At 40.9% G+C, this 22858-nt stretch overlaps 1 protein-coding gene across 1 annotated transcript in view; it reads right to left on the bottom strand.

The window, feature by feature from the left end:
- Positions 1 to 438: 438 nt before the first annotated feature.
- The window catches only part of NKAIN (Sodium/potassium-transporting ATPase subunit beta-1-interacting protein), a 66067-nt gene continuing 43647 nt past the window's right edge, over positions 439 to 22858 (bottom strand). The window contains exons 2-7 of the mRNA XM_045762844.2: positions 13127 to 13264; positions 11779 to 11907; positions 11373 to 11522; positions 7228 to 7288; positions 5953 to 5998; positions 439 to 4231 (exon numbers count right to left, since the gene is read on the bottom strand). Coding sequence (XP_045618800.1) covers positions 3568 to 4231; positions 5953 to 5998; positions 7228 to 7288; positions 11373 to 11522; positions 11779 to 11907; positions 13127 to 13264 — 1188 coding nt within the window. The 3' untranslated portion in view covers positions 439 to 3567. The remainder of the gene's footprint in view (positions 4232 to 5952; positions 5999 to 7227; positions 7289 to 11372; positions 11523 to 11778; positions 11908 to 13126; positions 13265 to 22858) is intronic.

Raw genomic sequence — 22858 nt, 5'->3', positions numbered from 1 at the left:
GGTGCTCCATGTGAATTGTCATTCAGTATTAAATACATTCACTCCCTCCTTACACCTAGCCTTGTTCCTTACCATATCCTGTGTAAATGTTCATACTCCCCACTTCCTCAACAAGTGCTCCCATCATCTTGTCTTTCCTCGTACCCTCAAATACACTCTCCATTAGTCTGCCAGCTATTCAACATGCCCAAACTATCTCTACATGCTCTCCAATCTTTCAGTTCAACTCTTGCACTCTGCATCTCTCATGATAAAGGAATAAATATACCCGTTCCCCAAAAACAACTCCAGGGGGGGGGGGGTGTTCTCTATCTGCTTTCACTACACGATTCTTTACACCTTTATACCCAACCCTTAACTTACATTTGTTCACAAGTGTCTGCACTAACTCTATACAACCCTCTGATTTTTTTTTTCTTTTCTTTTTTTAACCACAGCTTTATTAGCACCAGCTACTTTCTTTACCCTGGCTGATCCTACTCTCAATTTTGATTGCACAAATTCCACTTACATCACATAGCCTAGGTATTATGCCAATTTATGCCATCTAGTCATCATCATTCACACCCGTTTCACACAATTTTCTTCGACACCACCTTATTTCCTTGTCAATATAGGCCTTGAACAATCTTCTCATAATAAACTGTTAAACTAAACTGCAAAAACAGTTCTAACCAAGAAATATATGTGTCTGCATACATCAAATTTTATATACTGGACCATAATTATTAGTCTTAGGTCAAATACATGATAGCAGTAAATGGAGTACCACATATATACCACATTTCATATATACAATTTGGTTCTTTCAGAAAATGAGAAATATAAAGTATGCATTTCAGCTAAAAGTTATATTCACTATGCAAGATTACTAAAATTGAAGAAAAATTGGGATGGTGGAGGAGAGAGATTTTACATGCTATAAAAAGTTCTAGAAGTGGCTTAGTAATTTTAATGTATTTTGTCTAATCAGGAAAAGAAAATTGTACAAGTTAAAGAGTAGAACAAGTTGGGGAAGAAAAGTCTCTGGTGCAATCCAATCCTTGGTTAGGTAGAATAAAATGGGAAGGATGCTGCCAGAGGCCTGTATGAAGGAATGGTAGGCCGACCCCTTGTGTACACATGTAGGTACTGGTATAACTGTAGTGTGAGAAATCAACATTAAGAGCAGTAGAAATGGATAATCCAATATGCATTTGTGGTGGTTGAAGGATGGACAAGTAATTGAAATGCACTACACAGCCTTCCACGGCAGAGTTAGTAAATTGCAAGATTGTGTGAAAGGTTTCGAGATTGTCTGGTAATAAATTGATAAAATGGAGAATAAATCCAAGAGGAAAACCCAGAACCTGGGAATACATGACAAGAATAAGTGGGGAGCAAGTGTGAAAAGTGGTAGAGAATAAAGCCAAGTGAAATTAAAGATATAAAACACTCATGCCAACTCACAGGAAGCCCTTTACACATGGTTTTATGAAGCAATGGGATGCTATTGTGTACATTTTTATGGCACCTGTGCTGCTTTTGATACTGTTTACATGATGAAAGTTAATCAGTTCTTGTTCTTAAAAGAGACCAGTTTCCTCCTGGCTAATGCCTAACAATCCCTCAAAATGAGAAACGGTAATAAAAAGATACAAAATAAAATAAATATATGCACATATAATTGCAAGTTTTACTAAAAAATAATCTCGATTCAAGAAATTATATTTAATATTCAAGTATCCAAGAGAAATTGTCTGCCAAAGATCAAATTCTTCATACTGTAACACACGCGCGCCAAACTTTACCAATTCTATTGACAAAAACATGTCAAATGACCATAAAAACACAGCAAAGTTGGGTTTGTGTTTATAAGATCAATTAAATCAGGAGTGTAATAAACAAAAAGTTAAACAATTCTATGACAGTATCTGATTTTTAACCACCAAGAATTTAAATTTAAGTCTTCTGAATGAGCTAAAGAGCCCAGTGTCAAAGGTACCAGTAGGTGTACAGCATTCCTTATGATCACAACTGACAAAAATAAACAATGTTAAATAACTATTGATACAATAACCATTTCATTAATACTGTTATTAAGATAAAACACAGTATAATATTGTCATACATTTCTATCCAGTGTACAATTCTGTACAATAATGATATATTAATATTAAATTCAGAAGTAGCCACTCTTTGTAGCCTTCATAGATCTGACGCAGGCCTTCGACCTCGTCAGCAGGGATGGCCTGTTCAAGTTCAAGGACACACAAGTGTCCTTCAAAGTGTGCCTCTAGTTAAGAAAGTTGCACCCCAAAGTTAAGAATGTCCCCAAAGTTGAAATCTTTGGGGGAAGTTCTTTAGACTGATTTCTCAGTGACCCTGATTGTTCCAAAACCATTATGGTAAATAGGTTTCAAGTACAGTTTTCTAATTCCTCCTTTAAGTCACTATCCCATAGCTAAGTTTTTTTGTTAATATAAAATCCATTTTAAGAACAGTTTGGGTGTCCATTGGTGCTGGCTTCAGATGAAGTTACAGATCAGATTGACAGGAAAGAGGACTTGTTGGTACCCAAACTATTTTCAATATTTTACTAACATCAGTTTCTTGTTATTTGCATTGAGTATATTTAGAACTAGCCCAAGTGGTTTGTCATCAGCAGTTTGCATTACGGCATTGTTAATTCGATTGGCCGTTGTGATAATATACCTTTATAAATGCCATGATGAAAACACAGCTGTACAGTTCTAAAGTTTTGAATAACTGACAACTATCACTAACATGAAGGTGGATTATCAAGATGCTGACAGCAAAACAGAGGACAAGTTTCCAAGTATAAAGAGCATGTATATTAAATTACACTAAATTAATCTTAAGTCTATCTACTAGAGAATTTTGATTCAAATGTAGATTCAATACAATAAAACATCTTTGAGTTTGGCTCAAGTCTGGCAGGAAAGTATAATAATGAGAAGATGATTACTACATCACAAATGCTAATTAGCCAATATTTTAGCTTGTTTAATAACAAACCAATTAAAAACAATATTTATAAATAATATGTAGTGGACTAAGATAAACTTGTCTTCTATAAAATAGGCAGTGATGAATGGCAGTGGCTGCTGACACACTAGAATGACAGTATACATTACAAGTAAAACCTATACTAAGCATTTTTTCCTAGTAATTAATGACATTTGGTTATCTTGTGAAGAAAGTGCAGTAGTAACCTACTTGTGCAATAAGCTTGGATAATGCAATAAAGTAGTAGAAAATTGATAAAGTATGCATGTGAGCAAATGTTAGATAAAAATACGATGTATTCACAATATACAATCTTTGGAAGATCACAGACAAAGGCCCAAATTCACAAATCTGCACCTCTTAACAGATTAACAGACTACAGCCATTTCAAAATGCAGTATTATGGTGAAAGAGGTATATAAAAAATGAACTGTAAAGTTTTCATTACTGCACGAGCTCTTTTCAAAATCTGGGCCAAGGACATTCATAAAACATTTAAGAAAAAAGCATTTCACAGTGCGTAGTTAACCTGACTCACTGCTGTCGTCCTTTGTCTTGTCATATTACAGTTTCAGAATTCACACCAAACATATATGGTGGAGGTCTCTCTCGTTCAGCCTTTATAGTCCCATTATTACTGTACACAGAGCTTCGGACGGACCCTAAAGTGCTAGTTGGCCCCGGAGGGATATGACTGTTGGTGTGACCATTAGCATGCATCATTGACCGCCGCTGATGAGTCCCACCCATCATACCTGCAGTTATGGCCTGGACAGGTGGCCGACCATATGGGTTTGGGTTTATTGAAGGCCGCTGGCCATGGTAGTTTGAATAAGAAGAGTGAACAGATGGAGGCCGCTCCATAGGGTCATGCCCAGGGGGAGAACTGTTCATGGAATACGTCGAGTTTGGTCTGGAGTGGACATACATAGGATTAGAGTGCCCTTGTCGTCCTCCAGTAGGCGGCCTAGTACCATTGGGAGGATGGTAAGAGTCTGTACTAGTGGAGGACTCATTTGCCTTATCCATAAGCCTGTTTACGGGATTGAGATATTGATGACGTCTGGATCGTTGTGATGACCGCCCCTGAGTACTACGAGTTTGTGAACGGCCTGAGGCTCGGTGGCGACTCTGACGCTTGACTCGCCGAGGTGTCATAGGCTGCTGGTAAGGGCTGTCATCGAGGCCCAAATCTGGCGACTCGCTACCCTCTCGTTGGGGACTGAGGAAAAAACAAAGTTCAATCTTTTTGATTAAGCATTTACTACATACAATATAGATAAAAGAAAAAGGCAAAAGTGGCTGAAACTTTATTATTGATTTATTATTGTTTTATGGAAAATTTAACAAGGTACAGTAGAAAATAAAAATGAAAACTAGTTTAAATATACAGTAGAGTCCTCAAAGCTAAATAATTACTATGGTGTATAATATAAAGAAACTAATTACTGTACACAAGTGGCTTTTTGAGCCACTTTATTGAAGTGGCTTAAAAAAAGCCCTTGAGTTAAGTTGGTGGGAAATGGAAAAGTTTGAGCAAAATATAAAGAAAATTGTGCAAATCTTGGGGAAATAATGAATATTGCACTGTAATAGCAAAGAGCTGAAAGTGGAAAAAAATCAAAGAAAAAAAGGAAATAAGAAAAGGTTGGTGTTAAGATGTTACTACTGTGAAATACAAAATGGAAAAAAGGTAAGCAGGGATGAAAAAGAATAGATTAAAACAAGGTCCTATTAACAAAAAAGTTTATGAAAAAGCTTTCCAAGAATTGGTACCAGATCTGAAGCTGATGCTACTCTTTATTGGGAGGAATTTACTAGAAATTGGAACGGCCCGTAGTGGGGCTGTAACACGGGGGGTGGCTCGTAGTAGGGCTGTAATACGGGGGGGGGGGTGGCCAGTAGTGGGGCTGTAACACGGGGGGTGGCCAGTAGTGGGCCTGTAACACAGTGGTGGCCTGTAGTGGGGCTGTAACACTGGGGGTGGCCCGTAGTGGGGCTGTAACACCGGGGGTGGCTCGTAGTGGGGCTGTAACACCGGGGGTGGTAATACAGGGGTGGCCAGTAGTAGTGAACTAAAAAAAATGGAAGATAATCAGCAGTGGGAGAATTGTTAAAGTATTAATAAGACTATAGTACCAGTACAGTAGTCAATGTAGTACAGTATAATGATTGGTAGTGGGACCATTAAAACATGAATGCCTAAGTGAAGACTGACAGGAAGACCACTTTTAATGCATGGATTATATGGCAACTATTACTGTACTAGGAACCCTTAACAAAGATCACTGCCATCGGTCAACAAATATAATACATGTAGCTAGTTTTGGGTTTAAGGCAAGAAAAATGGAAAGGAATGGAAAGTGCACAATTGTATGATACATGAAAAGACAATATCATAGTACTGTATAATGCATACAATGCCATATAATTATCTGATAATATGTTTGTTAAAAGATAAATATAGGGTTATGCCAGTATGACATTGTACTATACAGTATCAGGTGCTGTATTTTATAGCATACCTAATGTTATTGTAAAGGAGTACAAACCAAAACTACAGTTAAAAGATATATTGAAATATGATGAGAGACCAAATGAACCAATGAGCTTGAAATATGATGTCTGTTGCAGTGAAAAACACACACGACATGATGCATCCGTTATTGCTGCAAAAGCGATTTACCACCAAAAACTAACATATAAAGTACAAAGGTTTAACCATCAATATATAAACAAAGCATCTAAAATTACTATGAATATCATTTCACTGCCAAATTTTTAATTTTACCCCACAAGTTCTCTTATAATACTGTACTGTAATCCCAATTTCTTTTGGCAATACATTACCAATGATCCACCACAAAAAAATGCAAATACACAACACATCTAATATCACATCTACTGGACTTGACATGTCAAGAAAACAGCTTAAAATATTACCTGTATTCAACAGAGTAAATTGATGTCGGTCTACTCTTAGCTTTGCCTGAAAAAATATTGAATTAATAAGAAATACAACTGTATTTAAACACATTAACATGTATTTATACCCATCAAATGAGACTGATAATTTGTCAGCAACAGTTACATGCAATAAATTGGAAATATTGATATGAATAGTGCTCCTCCCCCCTTCAATTTAGCTATAATAAAGACCTATACAAGACAATCAGTTTTTATTGAATATGATCTGTAATCTGTTTACAGTTTATTAATTTATATACCAAATGTTATGACATCATAAGTTCATAATCTGTTATACAGTACTTAAAAGTATTTGGCTAATAGATTTTTTATCTCTAAAAAGATTGAAATGCAATTTCCTTGAACCTCAAAATAATATTCCAGACTAGCTGGATTTGGCTCTTACAATAGTCAAGTTCAAAAGGTATAAATTGTCTCAGATGGGAAGTTAAAATAACAATTGCAAAGAAATAGTTTACTAAACCCTGCAGGGAATCTTTACAGGTTGTATTCTACAGTATTAGTGATAGAATCCACACAGTTACAAATTAAAAAAAAAATGATAAAAGCAACACTGATGCTCTATTCATTAACAAAATACCACACCATTGATAATTTAAACAAAATCTATATTCCACAGCAAAAAACGTCACCAGGATGCTCAAGCAGGTAAATACAGCTCAACAGGTCACGGCAACTCAACAAACCCACTAGCTACTGAAAACAACTTGTGAGCGTCATTACTTGAGTGCACTGCAAGGGGGCCGAATTGCCCACAAATCGCGTTCAAGTGTATAACAAGCTTGTGTGGGCCCAACTGAGGGAAGGGAGGGCTGATGGTAATGATGGTGGTGGTGGTGGTGGCAGCCATGCAGGATGGGAGGCCCATGAGACTGGGAACAACCCAAAGACACTGGGACTCCAGAAAGGCAGTAATACCTGGCATATGTGGGCTGAACAGCCATGTTACCAGTCACTCCCTGCTCAAACCCGCCTATAAAGTCGACTGCAAGACCATGAAAGTTTGTAAGCTGCCAAGAATATTAAGACTCCACCAGTTGTTCAAAAAATAATGCACAACACAATCTAACTCAATAAATTTAAATCTTAATTCCGTAATGTAATGTGTCTCCATTTACTAACTACTGTACTGTACTTGGCTTTAACTTTTTAAAAAACAGTATATGAATTTTTTGCTAGTGACAAGTTACTTGGCTAATAGTAAAATAGTAGTTGTAAATGATTACTTACAGCTGTCGTCCTCTTCGGAGAAGATCTTTATAAGGTAAATGGACACACACAATCCAAATGTCTGAAATACCAAATGATAATTAACAGGCCGGTAATATTAAAACTTGCAGCACAAAAGTTAAAAAAAACTTCATGAAACCAAGTGGCCCAATGAATTTTTGTTTAATAACAACTACATTAACACTTGAATGATTAAATAAACTGTTGTAATAAAATGATGTAATTGTGCTAGTCATACCACTTTATAGTACATTACAGGTATACACTATTGTACTTAATTTCCATGTGATATTACCAATAGTCCATTTACAGTATATGAAAATGTACTGTACTGTATCACATGTAAAAAAAAAAAAATGTTTTAATTAAACACAGGTATACACTATTGTACTTAATTTCCATGTGATATTACCAATAGTCCATTTACAGTATATGAAAACGTATTGTACTGTATCACATGTAAAAAAAAGAAATGTTTTAATTAAACACAGTATCCACTCAATTTCACGACCTCTTTTATACCGATCTGCCGGTATTAACGACCGGTTTGGGAGACCGGTATCTAGAGCCTGCTATGCCGGTCTGTGGTCGATATTACCGACGGTCGGTATTGGGTTTGTTGTGGCATCAGCGTCCCCTCACATGGCGACCAGGGGCCAGATTCACGAAAGCACTTACGCAAACACTTACGAACCTGTACATCTTTTCTCAATCTTTGGCAGCTTTGTTTACAATTATTAAACAGTTAATGAGCTCCGAAGCACCAGGAGGCTGTTTATAACAATAACAACAGTTGATTGGGAAGTTTTCATGCTTGTAAAGAGTTAAATAAATGTAACCAAAGCCGTCAAAAATTGAGGAAAGATGTACACGTTCGTAAGTGCTTTCGTGAATCTGGCCCCAGGCCGCCACCGACCTGGATCGTCCAGTCATATATTACATCTTAATTTTCTTTTAAAATGATTCACTTTAATGAAGAAAATAGTAAATTATTATTAATAAAATATTTTGAAACAGTTTTTATTAAGCAAAAGTCTTTGTTTTCTTATTAAATACCTTTTATAGTATAGGCACTAGGTATTTTTTTTCCCGCGGACCTAGAATATACTCCGCCGGGCTATGTGTTCCCATTGTTTACCGTGAACTCGCGCGGCTAGCTTCAATTGTGAAGGATATTACTGTACTGTAATTGTGATCTTTTTAATTTACAAAATGCCAAAAGTTACCCAAAGGAAGCGCCTGACGGTTGCACAGAAGCTGGAGTTAATTAAGAAACTTGATAAAGGATATTCTCATGCACGAGCAGCAGCAGAGTTTAACATCGGGAAAAGTACAGTAAGTGACATCAAGAAACAGAAGGATACTCTATTAAAATATGTGAGCACAACAGAGTGTGCTACTTCTGGTGCTGCATGTTCGAGAAAAACAGTAAAGTCTGGTCAGTATCCACAATTGGATGCTGCAGTGTATAAGTGGTTTATTCAGCACCGCACAATTGGCATGGCAATAAGATTTGAAGAGCTTAAAGTTGCAGCAAGTAAACTTGCCATTCAATTAGGTATAAAAGATTTCAATGCAAGTGATGGGTGGGTTAGAAGATTTAAGGCTCGGCATAACATTTCAAACACCAAAAAAATTTCTGGTGAGGCGTCAAGTGCTGATCCCACTAATGTTGATTCATTCAAGGCTAAATTAAACGAGTACATTGTCAGTAATAATTTAAGCAAATATCAAGTATATAATGCTGACGAGACTGGGTTTATGTGGCGAGCTGTACCAAGTACATCCTTAACCAGTAGGATGCAGGAAAATATTCCTGGACGAAAGATAAGCAAGGAACGGCTCTCAGTCTTGCTCTGTGCTAATGCTGATGCCTCTCACAGGACAAAATGTGCCGTGGTAGGCAAGTCTAAAAATCCTCGAGCCTTAAAAAATATAATGCAGGCATTACCTGTAATATATTACAATTCTAAGAAATCATGGTTTAATCAAACAATATTTACGGACTGGTTTGAAAACCACTTTTGCAAAGAAGTCAGAGAATTCCAGATCAACAAATGTGGAATAAAGGCCAGTGAGGTTAAGGCATTGTTGCTGCTAGATAATGCCCCTGCTCATCCCATTAGCAAGTTAATTTCAAGGGATGGCAGAATAAAATGCATGGCACTTCCACCAAACACAACATCCTTGATCCAGCCCATGGACCAAGGTGTTATCCTTGCTGCTAAACGTATGTACCAAACAGCAATGCTTGAAGATGTTTTAGTTGTTTTACCTAGCGAGGAAGATGAATTGACAGGAAAGGATACAAGGGCTCAAAGAACACTAGAAAATCTAAAAAAGTACACAATCAGGGAAGCAATATTCCACTGGGCTAGGCTTTGGAATAAAGTGAAAGAAACCACACTAACAAATTCATGTTAGAAACTTAACAGAGAGGCCTAGATGTGAAGCAGCAGTATCTGATAGTGAATTCGAAGGTTTTGAAAATGAAGCCAATGATTTTGAAGGGTTTGAAGAAACGATCCGAACAATGTTGCTCCAAGCTGGTCAGGGTGTACAAGTGAATGATATCAATGAATGGTTAGAAAATGATTACGATCCTGGTTATGAATTGTTAACTGAAGAACAGATTGCGCAAAGTGTTCTCGGAAATGACTCTGATGACTCTGATGATGACTCGGACGATGTTGGTGAGGCTCTGCCTAGAGGTGTCGGATATCAGAAAAGATTGGAACAAGTTGAGGAACTCATTGAATATTCAATAAAAAGTAAACATGAGGTTATTGGAAATTTGTATGTACACCTTACAGCCTTAAAGCAATGTCTCAAAACGTTAGCCAGAGAAAATCAGATTCAGACAAAAATAGATAAATTCATGATTTCAACGGTTCGTGAAAAATCTTCGTCGACAAGCGATGCTGCACCCGCCGATGCTGAATTCCCATCGACAAGACGTGGAGCATCCGCCAGCAATGAATGCTCTGCAAGCGATGCTGCACCCGCCGATGCTGAATTCCCATCGACAAGACGTGGAACATCCGCCAGCAATGAATGCTCTACAAGCCATGCTGCACCCGCCGATGCTGAATTCCCATCGACAAGTCGTGGAACATCCGCCAGCAACGAATGCTCTACAAGCCATGTTGCACCCGCCGATGCTGAATTCCCACCAACATGTCGTGACAAGTCATCCACTAACGATATAAAATATGATTGAAAGGCATATAAATTAGTGTAAAAAGTGTTGATAGAGTACAGTATTGTAAGTGTTAATGATTAATTAAGCCTAGACAAAAAGATACTGTACAGTGTAAATATACAGTAGAAATAATTGTCAATAGTGAAGTAGAATTAGAACTCATGTGAATTAGTAGTAAGGCTAGCTGTTGTGTGAAGTGAGTGCCAGAAAATAAGTGTACATACAGTATGTACCTTGTATACAATATAAACAATATAAAACAAGCGCTGCAGAGGATGACGTAATCATCACAGCTTCGTAATCTTCAGCTTCATTAAAAGTAAGTCAATTTACCAATTTTATTATAGTATTACAAGATATTAATTTTTTTTTTCAACAAAAGCTACATATTAGTCTCTGCAAATGTATATTCTATCGTCAGTAGAGAAAAGGTGAGCTCAAAATATTTCGTCTTGGCTAGCTCTCAGTGACAAGGCTCGATCGCCATTGTTATGGCATGGCCGCCACAGCCTGTGTCGTAACATTAAAAATACATTACCTGCACTGTTCAGGGTAAATCAAAACACATCTCTAAAATTTTATTAAGACAATATTAACTCACTGATTGATACATGAAATATTTTGCAATACAAAGGAATGAATCAATTTTTTCCCACCCATCTGGACTTGATCAGAGCGTGTTCACACATCATCCATGCAGCAGCCAGCAACTGGCTTAATCGTCGGCCGTGCACTAAATTGGAATGCAATTACACAATGAACTTTATTTAATTTTAGTTATACAGTATAAAATATATCCTACCTGAATGTTACTTGAAAAATTACCCGACCCGACTTAACTTCGGAAATAACGGAGCTCCGGAAATAACGACTAGGGTACAGCCCCATATAGGCCGTTAAATTGAGTGGATACTGCATTTCAACGTAAATTAACTATTCTTACCGCAAAAGCACACTGGATACCAGCGTGAATAGTTTCCACATAAATATAATCAACGAGGCAGTTATTGACCTCTAAGGGTCGCATTGGTCGTAGGGGGTCTAGGTTTGTCAGGTTAGTTGTATACACTGCTTGACATCCAATCCCATTCACCTGAAGAGGATTCACATACAGTACTGGTATTGAAGAAACTGGCTTAATATCTTCAAGTTAGAAATACTGTATTACAATGTCAAAAATCCAAGGGGCTGTAAAGTTAAACCTAAACAGTATACAAAACTGACAAATCGTAAATTGTATTTTAATACTACAGGTATTTAGTATTATGAGAACATGTTTTCAAATGTAACAATCAAAATTAGCTTTACTAATTTTTATTAAGCACAAAGAAATCAAATCAATCCCTGACCTCCCACCATGAAGCACTCCCAGTTCCAAAGTTGAGCCAGTCTTTGCTGTTGTCGAGAATGCCAATATTCAGATAGAAGCAGATGACGAATGTATTCCATCCGACCCATATCAGCTGCCATACTAGGTACTGTAGGAAGAACAATACATTACTGTACTTATATAAATTTAATTTTCTGAAATGATGCTGTAAAGTTAAAAGTAGCAGTGAATATTGTAGCTTATTGTGTGATACATACGCACACATACACAGTGTATTTCAGGACTTTTGTTAGACCAAAGCTGGAATATGTAGCAGTTGGTGCCCATATATTAAGATATGGACACATCAACAAACTGGAAAAGGTGCAAAGACATGCCACCAAGTGGCTCCCAGAACTGAAGGACAAGAGCTACGAGGAGAGGTTAGAGGCCTTAAATATGCAAAAACTAGAAGATGGAAGAAAAAGAGGCGATATGATCACTACATACAAAATAGTAACAGGAATCGATAAAATTGATAGGGAAGAATTCCCAAGACCCGGAACTCCAAGAACAAGAGGTCATAGATTTAAACTAACAAAACAAAGCTGCTGGAGAAATATAGGAAAATTCAGTTTTGTAAACAGAGTGGTAGACATTGGAACACATTAGGTGAGAAGGTGGTGGAGGCCAAAACCGTCAGTAATTTCAAAGCATTATATAACAGAGTGCTAGGAAGACAGGACACCGCGAGAGTAGTTCTCATCCTGTAACTACACTTAGGTAATTACAGTGGCGAGGCCCCCCAGTACTTGGCTAGTTCTTGAAGTAGTGCCAGACCAACCAGGCTGTAGTGGATATGTGGGCCTGTGGGCCACTCCAAGCAACAGTGTTGGACCAAGTTATCAAGTCCAGCCTGGCCTCGGGCCAAGCTCAGAGTAGAACTCCCAGAACCCTTTCCAGGTATGTTCCAAGCACTCTGCACGGGGATACAAGTCAGTGACATGTCTGTAACTTGGGGCCTTCCTGTCCGATTCCTTTAATATTGGCACCACGTTTACGATTTTCTAGATGTTTAGTCACAACTAACCAGTGGTTATCTTGGGATATTAGAGATATTTTATTTGAGACTAGGATAGCCCATGCTGTGATATTTACATTCAATAACAATTAGTTGGTGGTTTTCTCGAGATATAATAATTCAACTAAGAATTATATAGCTGAAATTGCACTAAATGCCGAGTTACTGCCTACTAGTCATTTTAACACCTACCTTGTGTGCATCTTAAAAATTGGCCATGTGCCCCCCTTGTACATATACTATGAACCCATCAACTAGCTGGCAATTAACCCCACAGTGTTACAGACTTGCTGCAGTCGATACTCACAATGATAATATACTTGGGTTTGTATTGGTAAGCGCCGAAAAAGCCGAATATCACAAAGATGAAATTGAAGAAGTTTGCGATGATGGGGAGCCACATGTACCCCAGGAAGTCGAACACTTGCCGCTCTGCCGTCGAGATCTGCAATATTAATTGATATGCATTAAACTGAAAACATCAAAATTTCTACGTGCATTATGAACCTCAAAATGCCTATACCTACAATATGTAAAATAACCTCCATACGTCATTTATATATACTGTATATACAACTGGCTACTGTTAGCCTTCCAATTCTGAGGATTGTATCTACTAGCCTATAATTTTGTGTACCACCCGTAAATAACAGAAGAAACTTATAATATTTATACACAACTATTAAGATTCCAATTACAATGAAGTACTTCATATTCCCTAGCCATGTTAACTTCAGCAGTACTTTAAATGACTTGCAAGCTTCGATAATTACAGGAAGACGGGACAAAATCAACACACAATGTGAGTAAATAATTCTCAAGAGTGACAAGAGCTAATCCTCTTGTCAGCAGTCTTTCACTCACCACCACTCTCTCTCTCTATCAAGGTGAAGCAAAAACTTACTGTTTAAACTAGTTCAAGGACGTTTATCGAGACCATAAAATATATAAAAAATGGATAGAGTAGCTTAGGCTATTTCTACCCTCTGCATAACCTAGTAGTAAATGCCTGGCCTAGAGAGTCATCAATCTAATCCCCAGATAAATCCCGTTTGGCAACGTGAATGCTCATCTCAAACTGCTACGATCAAAGTGTTTAGATACAAGTATGAACACTGCAACACACCATCTCCACAATGACCTTTAACCTACTTTTCCAAAGCGGGTTAGTGTCACACGACTCGAACCTTCCTTCCACCGACTGGAATGGGTGCGCGAAACGCCAATATCTAATTAACCCGGAAGGGCAGATGGGTCGGGGTGCTCCGCAGTTTGTATATTAAGCAGCGATAAACTCAAGCTGTAACACTACCACAGTTCACAAGCGACTGAATTAGAGGCAAACAACAACAGAAAAATAGTTACTGAATCAAAATAGAAATGATGATTACAGAATTGTGTGACTGTAACCAGTGTGCTGGGGTGTGTGACCTGACTAGGACACAAGGCAAGAGCTGGATAATTAAGGCAGGTCAGATACCCCTCCACCTCGAGGAACTGAACTAATAAACTAGTAACAAGCTAAAAAGTAAACAAACCTAGAGAGCAAGGAGTACGTGAAGGGGAATTTACAAGCATCCACCGCCTTTAGTATTGTGCTTGGGAAGCTGGCGAGTGGCACGAGTGCTGGCGAGCACACCCATATGCCATTCACTGCAGCAGAGCGGTGCCAATACAAAAGGAACAACACAGCAGCGTGAGATCATATCGCCTCTGTGTCACGCATCTGGTGCAAGGAATTACTATACAGTAAATTGAAAGATGGCGCCTCAGGGAGAGAAAGGGACATGAAACAAGTGAAGAACCCGAGGTGACCAAGCCAGTATACTAACAAAAAAAACAAAGAATTTGTTAAGGAACAGAACAAGAAATGAAAAGGTGGAAAGAAAATATGTAAGCAAATAGGGGCCATTACGGAGGAGAACTCGTGCGGCAGGAAGCAAGCACTCTGCTAAGAGGTTATCAGAGCTGGAAAGTAAAAAGCAGGAGGGGGAATAATTCATGTAGTTAAGATAATTGAGTACGAGATGCACGAAAGATAATACAGTGAAACTATTTATAGAAAATTGTATGCTGAGAAGGGTGGGGAAAGGAGAGGAAGTGGCAACATATCTTAAGTCTCTCCTGCCCTCTAAACTGATAATATTGACCTCAACCTCCTCCACGTGGTTATTAGCCCTCTGAAGCGATGAACACCATAACAAAAATCAACCAACGCAAAATTTCGAATTTCAAGAATCCGTAAAATTAAGAAAAAAAATCGTACAGTCATCGTTCAGTTCAAGAGACGTAACGTGCTGTCATTAGAAGGCTACCTACCTCGTGTAGCTTCCAGAGAACAACAGCCCCGCGGCCCGGTTTCCGACCAGTCCTCCTGGTTGGTCGTCTGATCAACCAGGCTGTTGGACGCGGTTGCTCGCAGCCCAACGTATAAATCACAGCCTAGTTGATCAGGTATTTTAGCTGACTTATTGATTAATATCCTCTCTAAGTCTAAGGGAGGACAATGGTCCTACCTTTCATTTTTTTTTTTGGGGGGGGGGGACTAAACCCGTAACTTCTCCATAGGCTTGACAGTGATAACGTCTATGTAAGTTAGGAAGGATCATGCTATATTGGGAGCCTATACCCTGCTGCCACGAAGTGAGCAAATGTTAGTTTAACTCTTTCTTCACACATGTCGGCCTTCACAACCTGCCAGTTGTAGAGAATAGACCTCTCAAAAAGGGCAACATTAGTCTGCATTGGTATTCTGGGCTTCTACCTACAAACCAGTCATGGATTTACCGACATGAAACTGGCCCAGTTCTAGTAATTTTTCCCACGTACACAATGTATATATATATATATATATAGACCTGGCATCACTTCGGTCATCGGGAATGTTTGAAACTCTTTGGCGAGAGCTTGTCAGCTACAGCCGTTCAGAGGGCAGACTTGACCTGCTCTATTCCCAAACAGGAGGGGATCGCATTCTGAAATTAAACAGTATCACAGAGCTTGTCCCATGGGCATCTTCCTGGAGGAGTTAGACTTGTGCTCGCCCAGCATACAAGCCTCAGGGGTAGATGACAAAGAAGGCATACAACTGTGACATTAACCGTCACTTCCCAGAGCCCCTAATCACCAAGGTGCCCAACACGGTGTTGGAAGCAAGCTAGGAATACACGGACCTTCATGTACGGAAAACACACCAGTGGTATAAAGCCATAGAAAGCTAGTCACGCCCCCCTTCCCCAGCAACCAGTTTAGTATGAACAAACCAACTCGTCATGAGTTATGTTGGCGAAGACGCTCGCTAATAGTCTGCGGGAATCAAGCAAACCCCCATTAAAGTCAAGGTGGTAGTTGTAGGGATTCAAATGTGATGGAAGCAACCACCATTCACAGTTTAAAGAGCAAATATGCCAGAATATTGGCAAGTCAAACGGTATAAATGTACTAAGCACAGAAGCAGTCAAAACTAGAAATCTAGATCTCTTCCTTAATAATCGCAACTCAGTAAGCAGAGGTGTTTTAGATTCAGCTACTCGGAACCAAAAAAAAAAAAAAAAAAAAAAAAAAAAAAAAAAAAAAAAAAAAAAAACAGAGGCGCAACCCCCCCCCCCATACACCCACGAACCCCCAACATCCCCGCCTTAACACCCCCCCCCCCCTCCTCACCCCAAATACACAAAAAGTGGAAGACAAGATAGCGTGTCGTGACCCCGCAGAGATGTGATTATATATAATATTCGTGGCACCTTAACTACGGGGTCACTGACACCGTATAAATACAACAGAACATCATAACAATTGTAGCACACACAGGAACGGAGACCTGATCAACCAGACTGTCATGCGTCCAACAGGACCAAGCCAACCAACTGAGAGGCCTGGTGGCAGACCGGAGACCGAACCTCCACAAGGTAGCCACAAGGTAGACCCAACACGACCACAGAGCTGCTACCTATTACAGCGGTAGAAGAGCTGGCAAGCCCCACAACCGTCTTCCCCCAACACCCACGGAAAGGCGTTACTCCCAGGTGACGGGGGAGACGTCCGGCCTCTACCTAGAGAGTGGCATGCAGTAACCAGCTAAACACGGCTGTATTGATTACCACTACGTCAATGACTATGTCTCGTGCTGAACACCAGTATACCCCCTGATATATTCCAAGTCAATAACATTCATAACAGTCTACAACAAGAAAATCTGGCTAATGTTCTTTCAAAAAAATGTCCACAAAAGTCACGAGGAATTATAATCACTGTCAACGAAACAGTTACAAGTTTCAACTAATCAATAGCGAATTTGTTGAGGTGTCACACACAAGGGGAGAGTGTGTGGCGCCGTTTACTATAATATCCAGCTACTAGTCTTTGACAATGACAGGCTGGATTACAAGAACCTTTTAAACGGCAGATGACACTCCAATGATTCCAAAAATTCAAAATGTTTATTCAGGTAAAAGTACATACACAGATGATTAGTTACAAACATAATATTGGATTTATAGATAGAGCTAGTACATACATTTTTTTGTACTAGCAAAATTTTTGCCTTTTTGAAGCGTGTCTACCGGGCCTTAAAAGTACGATGGTACTTTTTAGGACTAGTACTAATAAAAGTGGAATATTACTGCACACCCGTACCACCATTCTAAGCTTGCTGACGTAGAGCATATGCAGAGAGGAAGGTGCCTGATTATTCAGGCAGTGATTCCTGCGTCAGACAGCGCCCAATAACCTAGTCAACCAGGTTTTTGGAGACCAGACCACACTAGAAAGTGAAGGGACGACGTCGTTTCATTGTGCACCCAATATTCGACCCCATCCTCTAAGACGGGGATCAGGTGCTCCACAATCGACTCGAGAATGGCCCAGGACGGACCGAAACGACGTCGTCCCTTCACTTTCTAGTGTGTGGTCTGGTCAACATACTTCAGCCACGTTATTGTGACTCATCGCCTGCAGGTTTTTGGAGGCCAGGGCGAGGAAACGTAATCCTGTAAACGGATTCAGAGCAACGTTTCAAATTCAAATGTTTATTCAGGTAAAGTACATACATACAAGGGGTGATACAAATATTGCTGAATTTATAGATAGAGCTAGTACATACAATGTCTAAAACCACTATTACGCAAAGCGTTTCGGGCAGGAAAAACACTAAAGACTAAAACTTAATACTAATTGAGATTAAAGTATAAAATGTGTTGAGACAATATAAAAATAAAAAAGGGGGAACATGGCAGAAAAACAGCAAAAAATATAATTTGCTGTTTCAATATCAACGGCCCCGACACCCCTCTCACAGCTTGCTACAGGTGCTTCAGTTAGTACAAGCCATCAAGCCAGAATGCCATCAGCTTCTCCCCCGAATCAACCTACCCAGGCTTTGCGCCCTGGTGAGGCCACTCCAGGCCGACAACCAGAGCGCAACTCCATAATCTCCTTAGACTGATGGATGCCTACTACTACTATAGTTATCACCCCACCGCCTCCAGTACTACTATGCGCACCGCAGCCATTAACTGGTTGGATGAGCTGATTGGAGTCAACGACCACTAGCTGCGCCCCGCCTAGTCTTCACACCTAACATGGGGATCAGGCTCTCCACCGGACCTTTAAACACTAACTTACCCCAAGCCTGGTGTGTGTGAAACAAGTCCAGTACGTTAACATTTGCACCGATTTTTTTTACAAAGTGTTAAATTACAATAACATTTATAATATACGACAGCAGTACTAACAATAGCAACGCTGGGTGTAACGTGTGAACCCATACTATACAATGCCAGAGGTACAGCGGAAGATACGGTCTTTGGCGTACTTCTGAAAAGGAAAACGGGAAGAGAGAATGATGATGATAATTATGCCCCAAAGTGAGAGGTTACTGTGCAGCGTCGCTCATCCTGTGAGGGGGTTGGACGAAGCAACATACACAACACCCCACATTGGGAAGAACACCAGTTTGGTTGCAGGCGATGAGTCACAATAACGTGGCTAAAGTATGTTGACCAAACCACACACTAGAGATGAAGGGACGACGACGTTTCGGTCCGTCCTGGACCATTCTCAAGTCTATTGAGAATTGAATCGATTTGAGAATGGTCCAGGACGGACCGAAACGTCGTCGTCCCTTCACCTTCTAGTGTGTGGTCTGGTCAACACCAGTTTGGTTGTTCATCCCATCATTTGTACCCAGACGTAGTTGAGACACTTTACTGACAAGTGAACAGAGCACTGCCAACAAGGAATTAACATGTTGCAACCCTCAAGATGATACAAGTTAAATATATTGTTAGCATTCATGTTTTATGTCTTATCGCGCTGGCTAACCCACAAGTGGCAGTGTTCACTTGTTGCCGTGCAAGTGAACACCGTGCCTTACCATGGCGTTCACGAAGAACTCCAGTACGAGCATCCCTCAATACCTGTGAAGTGCGACATGTTGCGTCATCTCCCCGGCTCCTCCCTCACATGGCATCCGCCCCCAAAAGATCTCTTCCAATTACAGTTTTGAAGCCAAGATAGATTTGTCAACTGTTGCCGCCGGAAGCGGCTAGTTTATTGTGCACCCCGTACTCATTCTGTGAGCGGTAGCGCAAAAAGGATTCAAAGGATGAATATAAGATGCACAATAAACTAGAGCGCGCAAAGATATGTGATTGAGCCGCAGCCCCTAAGCGTCTCCATGTTATGAAGACCACGGCCATGGTGTCGGGAGGAAACGTACGGTAATACGGACAACTTCAAGCGTGCCCCTTACAAAGTGCCCCTCCTCCCCCTCACACAGGGTAAAGGGGGAGGAGGGGCACAGGTCATGTTCCCACGACCTGTGACTTCCCCCCCCCCCCCTCTCACCCGGGGGTCACAACCTCGTGCTGCGGGGGTGACCTCTCGCGCCCGACTTCCACCACGAGTGTACCCGCCATCTCCGTTACGCATTTCTCACACTATTACTCTGCCTCTGAGCTAGTCATCTTGCGTCAACCTGGTATTGGTTTTAGTGGGTCCCCTTTGGCCCGGTACACCCGCGACCCGACACACACAATTACACCACCCAAAATACTTATTGCTTGATGTGTGTGTATGTATATATATGAACACGTTGTACTGAACGCGGTGAGAAGAGCGAGTTACTTCATTCCTTTGTGTGTATTTATACCTCAATAAACTTATTTCAATTTCAAATTAGACCAAGCTCTTGGGGTCAGCCTGTCGCAGCATTTCCTACCCCCCTGAAGGAATGTTGTCATGGTGGCTGACGCCAATCTTGGTGGCGGCCATGTTGTCCGAGAAACCCTGTAACAACACGTGTTTGAAGACTGGTACATGTTAATACCCTTGTTTGACAACATTTGCAACCGAGATGGTTAAGCGAGTCGCAGCTGCGTCTGAATGCAAGTGACGGGAGGAGCAACCCAGCTGGTTCATATCATTTTGATTGACTTGTATGCGCCCCACACCCGGCCTGTGGGCGGCGGCGAGGGTTATAATCACTTGCATGCACTACCCACCTCTACCCACCCACACCCACACGGCACAGGAGCGGGGCTGTAAGTCCACTAAGGGCTCACCATAGCCCGTGCTACTTGGAACTTCTTGTTTTTAGATTCAGCTACTGGGAACAAAAACAGCAGCTACTTAAGTAAACCCCAGATACTATCACGAGGCATTAACAAGTGTCAAAGATGATAGGCATGGCAAGTGTCACTCTGATGACTACAGTAAATATCTGAAGATATACTCGTGTAAATAACACGAGAACAATATTGTTACCTGAACAATATCAACAGAAAAGTAGCAAGTTATACACAACCCGTTTTGTAAACACATACCAAGACTAACGTACGATGGCTAACAGCAACAGTAAGGCAGAAATAACAGTACTATATGTGACTTCAATCACACAGTGCGCCTGGACAACAGAACTCGTGAAAAGGGGGGGAGGGGAGGAAGGGAGAGGACACAGAGCAAGGCTAGGCTTGTAGATGCCACAGATTTTTGTTAGTACAAGACGGAAACTGACCATTATGGGGAAAGGAAATTGTATACCAGACACATTACACTTCGTGGGGAATTAACAGCCATGTGTCTGCCCATTCATGGAGTCTGTCAAGGTCTTACCTTGCGTGGCTTCAGAGATCAACGTCCCCGACCAGGCGCCTCTAATTCTCTGGGGTGCTCCTGTTCTTAATTTAGTGTTTTTTTTTTTTTATCTGAAAATGCTGGCATGTCTTGGGACTGAGTCTTGGGGGTCTTCACTTGTCACTTAAGTATTTTTTTTCTGTTTGTTAAATACTCCACGACTCTTTTTTTCAGCGTTTACAGAGTTATTCCAACTTGTCATTCAGTTAAGTATATAAATATCTTTTGAGAAACTGTATCAAGCTTCTTGACACTAAGAAAATACTGTCCCCTTCTTTCTCCTGTAGTATTTTAGTGACCTTGTCATAGTGCTACAAGTTTTCCAGGTATTACTATACCCCGTAAACTCACCCTGTCCCCTCCGCTACAAAGTTTACCTTCCCCATTATCCTCGGACTGACTACCTTCTCCTGCATTTTGGAAGGAATGTGTAGGGTAGACTCTGGTCTACCCTACCATTCAGCCCCTCTTGCACATCCCTTGGCTGCTTCATAGTGGAACTTTGCCAGATTTCCGGGAAATCTGTACTTTACATGTAGAGGATTTCACGAGTAGTTCTACTCCGCAGCCTGGGCCCGGGGCAAGGTTTCCCGAGGATAACACGATGGGCTGAGCTGCTGACCGCAGTGGCAGGTTCACACACATCCATAACAACGTTGTTGATCCAACACTATCAGAGTAGTTAATAAATGGAATGCACTAGGAAGTGATGTGGTGGAGGCCGACTCCATACACAGTTTCAAATGTAGATATGATAGAGCCCAGTAGGCTCAGGAATCTGTACACCAGTTGACTGACAGTTGAGAGGCGGGACCAAAGAGCCAAAGCTCTGAATTGTGTCCACTCACTCTTTAAGTCGGTACTTAAGACAACCTACGGTTAGAAAGGCGGGGTCTAAGAGTTAAGAGCTCGATCATGCAGGCACAAATAGTCAATGCGTGTGTGCGCGTACACATGATATGCAGTTTGGAAAAAAAAACAAGAAAAAATCAGACGAGCAGACACGCACAGACACGCGTACTCTGGTGGTACGGATAAACAAGTTAAACCATAACAAGTGTCGAGGTAAAACAAATTCTACTCATCTAGATGGAGGGGCAACAGCTCCTCCATCTAGCAGCTCTGTTATTATTGTTATTATTATTATTATTATTTTCTACCACAGACGTGGCCACACATTTACAATGCTAACCAGCATATATACATTTTCTTCTGTCCTCCATGGACAGGACGAGAGATCTGTTAAACATAAAGTTCAGGGATTTATTGAACAATCAACCACAGAAGGTTGTTGTTGTTTTAGATTTAGCTACTCAGAACGAAGTGTTCATGTAGCACGGGCTATGGTGAGCCCGTGCTGAAGGTTGTTGTAGTGCTTTTAATAGCAGCTCTGATGAGTGCCCCAGAGAGTGAGAGGGAGGGGTCGGATAAGGGGAGGGGGACAGGTGAAAGTACCAATGGGGAGGTGGGTTTAGACGGAATACCCGAGGGATGGGGTGGATCTCGTCTGGTCAAAGGTCAAGCTGTGAGGGTGTCCGTCCCCGAGGACGGAGATGAAGGTCGGTGAGTACTGAACACGTCTGTGCCCCCCCCCCCCACCCCACCCCTCACGTGGCGCCCCTTTCCTTTCACCAGGACCCCATCCCCTCCTCCCTTGTTTCGCTCTTACAATCACCACCACCGACAACCATATGCGTACACCACCATAACCCATTGCCACCCATGACTCCACCACCGCCAGTCATCACCACCACCGCCAGTCATCACCACCACCGCCAGTCATCACCACCACCACCAGTCACCACCACCACCTCACCAACACCGGTGGTGGGGTGGAGCCTCAAGCCGGACACACATTGTGAAGGTGATCAATGTGTGTGTTCCCTCCTGCCACCGCCTCTCTATA

Source organism: Procambarus clarkii, chromosome 56, assembly GCF_040958095.1.
Source record: "Procambarus clarkii isolate CNS0578487 chromosome 56, FALCON_Pclarkii_2.0, whole genome shotgun sequence".
In the NCBI taxonomy this organism is placed as follows: domain Eukaryota; kingdom Metazoa; phylum Arthropoda; class Malacostraca; order Decapoda; family Cambaridae; genus Procambarus; species Procambarus clarkii.
This window is presented reverse-complemented; position numbering and strand designations above follow the sequence as displayed.